The 8777-nt window shown below is 70.0% G+C and overlaps 1 protein-coding gene across 2 annotated transcripts; it reads left to right on the top strand.

The window, feature by feature from the left end:
- The first annotated feature begins 957 nt into the window (after window positions 1–957).
- Window positions 958–6950, top strand: SARS1 (seryl-tRNA synthetase 1). Of its 2 annotated transcripts, XM_032203169.1 has the most exons (11): window positions 958–1141; window positions 2420–2490; window positions 2593–2673; window positions 3296–3454; window positions 4047–4190; window positions 4281–4436; window positions 4971–5192; window positions 5277–5406; window positions 6021–6178; window positions 6263–6392; window positions 6491–6950. In XM_032203169.1, exons 1-11 carry the CDS (start codon window positions 1006–1008, stop codon window positions 6646–6648), a joined length of 1545 nt encoding a protein of 514 aa, XP_032059060.1. In that variant the 5' UTR covers window positions 958–1005; the 3' UTR covers window positions 6649–6950. The 2 variants fall into 2 exon arrangements, with proteins under 2 accessions (XP_032059060.1, XP_032059059.1); XM_032203168.1 differs by having other exon boundaries at window positions 6021–6392.
- Window positions 6951–8777: the final 1827 nt, after the last annotated feature.

Here is an 8777-nt window from a genome sequence, read left to right on the forward strand (position 1 = left end):
CCCCCTCTCCTTACCTTGCCCCCCCCCGGGAAGCACCAATTGGGGTGGTTCTGCCCCAAAGTGGGTGCCCCCGTGCTGGCAGCCCCCAGCACAGTGTTCCCCCCACTGCTGGGTCCCTCCCGTGGGTCTCCCCGGGGGGGCGGCTGCTGCCCCCCGGCCCCGCGGCTCCAGCCCCCCCTTTTTACAGCGATCTCCACGTTTTCTAGGCGGCGCCGGGAGGCCCCGCATGTCCCGGCCGTGCAATAAAGGCGACGTTTCTGAGTCCCGTGGGGTGACTCCGTGCTGCGGGGGGAGCGGGGCTGGCTGGGGGGGCCCTGACACAGGGTGGGGGGCCCAGCCTGGCACCCAGGGGTGGGGAGGGAGCAGGGCAGGGGAAAGCTGGGGTGCCATGGGGATGCCGTAAGGTGACATGGGGTGCTGTGGGGATGCTGTAGAGGGCCATGGGGTGCTGTGGGGATGCTATAGGGTGCCAAGGGATGCCATGGAGCACCTTGGGGTGCCACGGGAGACACCTTTAGGGTCCCATGAGGGTCGTGTGGGGTGCAGGAAGGTGCCCCTGGAACATTGCGTGTTGCCATCGGGTTCCTTGGGGTGCCACACAGCGCTGCGGGATGCCATGGGGCACCCGGGGGTGCCATGGGAGACGCCAGAGGGTCCCACGCGGGTCCTGTGGGGTGCTGGAAGGTGCCCGTGGGATATTGGGGGTGCCGCGGGGTGCCACGGAGCACCCTGGGGTGCCACGGGACACACCGCAGGGTGCCAGGGGGTGCCCACGGGGGGGCCGCGGGATGCGCTGGGGCTCCCCGGGGGGCTGCGGGCACCCCCAGCGTCCCCCGGTACCGCTCCCGGCCCCGCCCCCCCGGGGCCCCTCCCACCCCCGGTGCCCCCTCGCGGCGGCTCCGCGCGGCCCCGCCCCGCGCACGCGCACCGGGGGAGCCGCTGCCGCCGCCGCCGCCGCCGCCGCTCCGAGGCCGCCCCGAGGCCGCCGCCGCCGCCGCCACCGCCATGGTGCTGGACCTGGACCTGTTCCGCGCCGACAAGGGCGGAGACCCCGGCGCCATGCGGGAGATGCAGCGGAAGCGCTTCAAGGACCCGGCGCTGGTGGACGCGCTGGTGCGGGCCGACGGCGCCTGGCGGAGGTGTACGTGGGGCGGGGGGGCGCGACCGAGACCCCCCCGGGACACCCCCTCCACCCCCGGGACCCCCCCGGGACCCTCCCGGGACCCCCCGGCTCTGCGGGGCCCGGCCCCGGCCGCACGCCTGCCCCCGGGGGTGCCCCCCCCACCCCCCCATGCCCCGGGCCGGGGGTCTCGGGGGGGTTCCCGGGGGGGTCCCGCGGTGCCCGGGGGCGCCCTGGTGCGGGGGTCCCGGTGCCCCCTCCCCGCGGAGCCGCCCCGAGCCCGGGCAGCACCGGGCACCCCCCCCCCCCCCCCCAGCACCGGGTGGGGACCGGGAGCGGGCACCGAGCCCCGGGTCCGGCTGCGGGGGGTCCGGGGGGGACCGGAGGGGGCGCAGGCCGGGGCAGCAGCCGCCGCCCCGGTGCCGCAGGGGGGGGCTCGGCGTTACCGGGGGGGGGGGGGGGGCGGCTGAGCCCGGCCCTGCTGCATCACGCCCAGCGCGTCCCCCGGCTGCCACCACCGCTGGCACTGCCCTCACCACCCCTGCTCCCACTGCTGTCACCGCTGCCACCCCCGCTGCCACCCCTGCTGTCACCCCGCAGCGCGTGGCCGTCACCCCGCGCTCGTGCCCTGCGACGCCGCGCTGCGGGGCTGAGCCGTGGCTGATGCAATCCGCGCCGCGCTGCCCTTGGGGCGGCCGCCAGGGCCCTGCATCCTGCACGGTGCCCCCTGGGCAGTCCCCGCTCCGAGAGCCTCGTCCTGCCCGCCTGTGCCGGGTCCCCTGCGGCAGGTGCCCCCCCAGAGCTCTCCTCCTGCCCAGGGACGTTCCCGGAGGCAGAGGCTGGCTCTTCCCCCGTGCCGGTGTCACCGTGTCGGTGCCGGGGCTGCCTGCCAGCAGGGACAGCTGCGTCCTGCCTCCTGCCCGGCCCCGCTGTCACCCGTAGGGCCCTGCCCCGTGTCCCCTCCTTGTCCTCGTGTCAGCTCCTCCCCGGCTCTTTGAGGCTTTCCCAGGCAATAGCAGGGAGAGGAGAATGACCCAAATCTCTTGGCTGTCACCCCGTGGCCCTGGGTCCGCCCGTATCCCGACAGCTCCAGTCCAGCCTGGGGGTCCCGGTGGGGCCGCAGCCCGGTGCAGCATCGCTCCCGGTGGGCTCCAACAAATCCTCGGTGTGGGAGCTGTCTGCTGGGGGGCAGCGCCGGTAGGAGGGGGTCAGGGCGAGCTGCAGCACTGGGGGTGTGTAGGGGGTGTTGTAGCCCCGCTCCCATGCCTTGCTGACAGCATCCTCTGCTCCTCCCTCCAGGTAGGTTTCGTGCTGATAACCTGAACAAGCTGAAGAACCTGTGCAGCAAAACAATTGGGGACAAGATGAAGGTGGGGGCCTTGCAGGCCTGTTCCTAGCATCATTAAAGAGTATTTTTACTCTGTTCCTTCAGTCTTTACGCCCAGTGGTTTTTTTCTTTCCTCCCGCTGCAGAAAAAAGAACCCGTGGGGACCGACGAGTCTGTTCCAGAGAGCGCGCAGAACCTGGACGAGCTCACGGCTGACATCCTCGGGGTGAGTCCAGCCCCAGCTCCCCGGTGCTTTCATCCAGGGCTTCGCCTGTCCCTGCCCAAACTGGCAGCGTGAGGTGTATGGAAACCCCAGCAGCAGGGCAGGGGTGGCTGCCTGCAGCCCCGCAAGCAGCTCCCCGCTTCTCCCAGTCCCACGCCAGTGGTGACCAGCTCTTGCCCGGTGTTGTTCGTCTTAAGGTCCTTGCAGCCTCTGTGTGTTGGCCTGGTCACCAGCTTGTCATTTGGTTCCGTGGGGGATTTGAGCAGCCTCAATAATTGTGTGTCCTCTGTGAGGCCCTTCCTCCCTGCTCATTCCCCTCCCCTCTTCGTTAACTGAGATGTTTAATGAGCGTGGCACTGGCCGCCTTTTGCTGCCATGGGAGCTGACTGCTCCCCCTTGTTGCTGTCAGGCGCTGCGTGACGCCGTAGCTTGCTCATGGCCTTTCAGAGCTTGACTTATGTTGGGCCTTTGTGCTCTTTGGCTGTTGTTTGATGTGTTCAGTCCATGGTTTCGCTCCAGAGGCCGTGTCAGTGGGTGGGGGTCTGTGATTAACTGCACTCAGTTGCCAGCCCCCTCTCCCCTGCAGTTTTCCTCCCTTCCCCATCTAACCCCGCTGCCTGCACAGGGGCTGCAGGTATCCCAGATCAAGAAAGTCCGTCTCCTGATCGACGAAGCCATCCTCAAGTGCGACGCCGAGCGCGTCAGGCTGGAGGCAGAGCGCTTCGAGAGTCTCCGGGAGATCGGGAACCTCCTCCACCCCTCGGTGCCCATCAGCAACGACGAGGTAGGGACGGACGGAGAGCGGCTCCCTGCGGTGTGGGGAGCTGTGGGGCTGACCAGAGCCAGCTCTGCTGGTGCATCAAAGCCAGAAACCACCGGCAAGTGGGACGCGCTGCGGGGAGGTGCCCCCAGATCCGCGGGCGGTGAATGAAATCTGCATGACAAGGCAGAGTTTCCTGCCGGGAGCACACAAAGAGCAGCTCAGACAGCGCGGGACACGGCCATTGTTCGGGGAATACATGGGAAACTCGCTGGGAGCCGGGGGCTGGGATCTCCCTCGGCTGCCCTCATTCATCCAGCAGGAATATTTTGCTGGGGGAACACAATTGGGCTGGGCCGGCTGCCAAGTGGCCGCATAATAAGTGACCAGCAGGGATCAGCACTGGGGTTCCAGCTCTGGCTCGGGGGTCTGGGTTCAGTCACTGCCAGGTGGCAAAGCCTGGCCCCGGAGGGGGCTGGGGAGTGGGGAAGGGGAAGGGAAGAGGCTGGGGGCCCAGCTCCCAGCCTGGGCTCAGGACAGCGTGGTGAGGAGCAGACTGGTGTCGCTGCAGCCCAGGGAGGACAGGTGATGGTCTCTGCCCCTTGCCTTTGTGCAGGACGTGGACAACAAGGTGGAGCGGGTCTGGGGTGACTGCAGCTGCAGGAAGAAGTATTCCCACGTGGACCTGGTGGTGATGGTGGACGGTTACGAGGGAGAGAAGGGAGCTGTCGTCGCGGGGAGCCGGGGCTACTTCCTTAAGGTGAGAGCCCAGCCCTGCGGCGCTGCTGGGTGAGCAGGGGTGGTGCAGCAGGGCACGTGTGACCGGTGGTGGCTTCCCCTTGTCCCGCAGGGTCCCCTGGTGTTCCTGGAGCAGGCCCTGATCCAGTACGCCCTGCAGAGCCTCCGCGCCAAGGGCTACACTCCTGTCTACACCCCCTTCTTCATGCGCAAGGAGGTGATGCAGGAGGTGGCCCAGCTCAGCCAGTTCGACGAGGAGCTGTACAAGGTGAGCCCGACGCCCGCTGGCTCTCTGCGTCTCGCCACCCGGCACCCACATCCAGCCCGGCCTCTGCTGCATGCCTTCCCCTGCCGGGAGGCAGCCGGCTGCTGTCCCTTTGCCCTGGCGAGGCCATGGCATCGGCTCCCTGCTGCTCCCCGTCCCTGTGTCCGTCTTCTTCCGAGGAAGGCCCAGTGGGGACGAGGAAGGCCTGGCCTGCAGACGCAGCCAGTTGTCAAGGCGATAGGGTGACGGGTGACAGCTCGTCCCCAGCCTCGCCATCGGGAGCTGGCAGGAGGCCATTGGGGCCTATAAAGGAGGCCAAACAAGCAGCGAACGGCAGCTGCTCCCCTTTTCTTGACCCACTTCGGAGCCATCCTGTTCCCCTCCTGGGAAGCCTCGCTGCCGGGGAGCGCGGGTGCCTGTGCTGGCTGCCCTGAGCATCTGCCAGGGCTGGGGGGCTTTGTCCCCAGAGGTGCAGGGACAGCTGGGGGTGGGGGACAGGTGCTCTTTCCCGTCCCCACGGTTCCCCCTGCTCCCCAGGTGATTGGCAAGGGTAGCGAGAAGGCGGAGGACAGCTCCATCGACGAGAAGTACCTCATCGCCACCTCGGAGCAGCCCATCGCAGCCCTGCACCGGGACGAGTGGCTGAAGCCGGAGGATTTGCCCATCAAGTACGCGGGGCTGTCGACCTGCTTCCGCCAGGAGGTCGGCTCGCACGGCCGAGACACCCGCGGCATCTTCCGCGTCCACCAGTTCGAGAAGGTGAGAGGAGCGGGGAGCCCCCGCGGGGCATTTGTGCCCCCTCCCAGGCCGGAGCTGACGGGGGGGGCCGCTCTCTCTCTGCAGATCGAGCAGTTTGTCTACGCCTCGCCACACGACAACAAGTCGTGGGAGATGTTTGATGAGATGATCGCCACGGCCGAGGACTTCTACCAGTCCCTGGGCATCCCCTACCACATCGTTAACATCGTCTCGGGTAGGGGTCCCCGCTGCGGGGCCGTGTGGGGTGCCAGCGTACCGGGAAAGCCCTTGGGGTGGGGACTTCCTTGCTCCATCTCCTTGCCACAATGGCCTGGGAGCAGACCAGGCGCCTCTGCCAGCGCCTCGGGTGCCACCGTGCCCTGACCCACTTCCCAGCTCAGCTTTCTTTGTCCGAGAGCATCCCTGGCTCGCGTTCCCACGGTGTCAGTCCCCAGGCCTGGTCCAGGGAGGCGGCGCCTTGGCCCTGGGCACAGAGGAAGGGGACGCCAGCTTTCCTGCAGCGATGCTCTGTGTCACTCCAGGCCCACCAGGACGGACACACACTGCGTGGGCACCCCACCATGCTGGGACCATGTCCCTGCTGCGTCCCCACTGTCCCTCTGGAAGGGAAGGACAGTCTGAGTGACTCCTCCCAGGGGAATTGGCTTCTGTAGTGGCTCCTTCTAGCCTCTGCTGAGCAGGGACACGGCTGCCCTGGGACAAGTGCAGAGCAGTGGCACAGTGCTGCTGAAGCTGCTTTGTAGAATTCAAGCCTTAGCCTCCGCTGCCATCCTAACAGGGAGGCTGTTTGGGCTGGACCGTGCTAACTGCGGCCCTCCCATCTCGCAGGCGCCTTGAATCATGCTGCCAGCAAGAAGCTGGACCTGGAGGCTTGGTTCCCGGGGTCAGGGGCTTTCCGGGAGCTCGTGTCCTGCTCCAACTGCACCGACTACCAGGCACGCCGCCTGCGCATCCGCTATGGGCAGACCAAGAAGATGATGGACAAGGTGAGGGCGCGCGGCTTGGCTGGCGGGGGGTGGTCCTGCTCTCCCCGTCTTCTGCTTCACTGCTTCCCCCCCACCCTGCTGCAGGTGGAGTTTGTGCACATGCTCAACGCCACGATGTGCGCCACAACCCGGACCATCTGCGCCATCCTGGAGAACTACCAGACGGAGGAGGGCATCCTCATACCCGAGAGGCTGCGCGACTTCATGCCCCCAGGTAGCAGTCGGTGCCCTGCCATGCCCAGGCTCCATGGCTGGGTCCCCGGGCACCCCGCTTGCCCCAGGTGCGATCTGTCCCACTTGCTTTTCCCCCAGACCTCCGAGAGATGATCCCGTTCGTGAAGCCGGCCCCCATCGAGCAGGAGCTCTCCAAGAAGCAGAAGAAGCAGCAGGAGGGCAGCAAGAAGAAGTCAGCAGGAGGAGACCGGGTGCTGGAGGAGCAGATGCAGAACATGGGCGTGAACAGCGCCTAAATGCTGGCCCCAGGGCTGCCGTCGAGGCCTCCTGAATCATCTCGGCTTCTTCCCCGGCTCGGGCTGCGCCCATCCATCATCACCTCTGCTTCGGGGCCCCGTCTGCGTCAGGGAGCTGCTGGTCACCGCCCGGCCCCCCCGGCACGGAGCGCCGGGATGAAAAACTGACAGTATCGGGGCTCCGGCCCCCCCGTCCCCCCCCCCCGAGCGGGGCCATGCGCCCCTGGGTCACTGCCCTGCGGGCTCATCCCAGGGGCAGAAACTTTCCTCTCCTTCAATCCAATAAAGCAAAGCTGCTGAGATGTGTTGTTGGGCTGTCTGTGCCCCTCTGGGGGTCCACGCACAGCAAGGGGTGGTTGCTGGGGGGCTGGGGCAGCGCTGCAGTGTGGGGGGGGCTCCGGTCCCCTCTCCCCTTCTCTGTCCTTTCTCCGTAGCAGCAGCTGGGCGCGGGGCCGCCGCCGGCCCCACACAATGGCGCAGACAAAGGCCGCGCTCGGCGGATCCCATTTGTAATTCAACGAGGGGCCGGGGCCCCGCTCGCCCAGCTGCTGCCCGGGACCCCCGTGGGCAGCGGTGGGGGTGGGGGCGGCGTGCCTCAGTTTCCCAAAAGCCGGGGGTGGGAAAGTTGGGGGGGGTTGGTTGGTTGGGCCGTGCCTCCCACGGCAGCCGTCTGCGTGCCGCGCGTGGGAAAGCCGGGGTTGCACCCACGGGAGCTGGGGGGGCCCCGGCGCCGGCCCCCCCGCAGCCCGACCAGCCGGTTCTGCTCACCCTCGCCCTGCTTCCCCGCCTGGCAGCGCCTTTGAAGGGCACCGGGGGGGCCCCCGGGCAGGGCGGGGAGCGGCCCCGGCTGAGTCAGCGAGCCCTGGGCGGGGGCCGGGGGGGTCCCGGGGCGGCTTCGGCGCCGGTTCCTTTCCCCTCTCCGCCCCCCCGCACCCGTCCGACCCGTTCTGCGCCCCGGGGCCCGGCTCCGCGCCGTCTGCCTGGCACCGCGGCGCGGCCCCGTGCGGGCAGCAGGACGGGGGTGTCCCCGCCTGCAGCCCCCCACCCATCGCGGTGCTCCGCTCCATGTCCCCTACAGCCCCCCAGTTTGTCCCTGTGCCCCCCAGTGTCCTCCGGCCCGGCCCCGGAGCTGCGGCTGGCACCGTGTCGGGGGGCCCGGAGCTGGGTGCGGGGGTGCTGCACGCGGGCGGTTCACGCGTGTGCATCCCCCGAGTGTGCGTGCACGCGCGTGTCCTGTGCCGCGCGTGCACGGCACGCGTGTCCTACGTGTGTGCACGTGTGCCCCCCGTGCCCGTGCCATGTGCGTGCGTGGGCGCGCGTGTGCGTGGGCGCGTGCATGTGTGTGCATGCCTGTGCGCGTGGGTGCGCATATGTGCGCGTGTGCACGCGTGGGCGGGCGTGCGCGTGTCTGCACGGGCGTCTGCGCGCCCCCCGCGTGTGCGCCCCCCTCCAGCCGTGCCCGTGCGCCAGGTGCCGGGGTGCGGGGAGGTGCGGGGGGGCCGTTTGGGGGGTGGCGGCGGCTCCTTTAAGCGCGGCGCGGCCCCGTGCCGAGCGCGGCCCCGCCCCGGCGGGTGCGCGCCGGCGGCGGGCGCGGCGGCGGCGGCGGCGCGGGGCGCGGGGCGCAGCGGGCACCGGCGGCAGCGGCCGCACCGCGCCATGGGCGCTCCGCCCGCCCGCGGGGCCGCGCTCCTGCTGCTCGCGCTGCTGCTGCTGCCCGCGCCGGGGCAGCCCCGCCGCCCGCCCCCGGGAACCGGCACCGGCACCGGCACCTGCCCGCCCGCCGCGCCGCCGGGCGCGCTCCTGCCTCTGCCCCTGCGCCGCGGCGGCTCCGCCGCTTCCAGCGGCACCGGGGACAGCGGCGGGGTCGGGCCCACCCCGCGCACCGGGGCGCACGGCGGCACCGGGGACAGCGGCGGAGCGCGGCCGCTCTCGGCCACCGGCTCTTCCAGCGGCACCGGGGACAGCGGCGGCGGCGCCCGGCCTCATCCCGACCCCGGAGCGCCCGGCGGCGGCGGCGGCGGGTACGGCGGCGGCTCCGGGCCTGAAGCAGGCGCCGGCGCTTCCAGCACCGGGAGCGCTGGGGCTTCCCGCGGCACCGGGGAGCGCAACGGCACCGGGACCCCTGGGGG

The sequence above is a fragment of the Aythya fuligula genome, chromosome 25 (genome assembly GCF_009819795.1).
Source record: "Aythya fuligula isolate bAytFul2 chromosome 25, bAytFul2.pri, whole genome shotgun sequence".
Lineage (NCBI taxonomy): Eukaryota > Metazoa > Chordata > Aves > Anseriformes > Anatidae > Aythya > Aythya fuligula.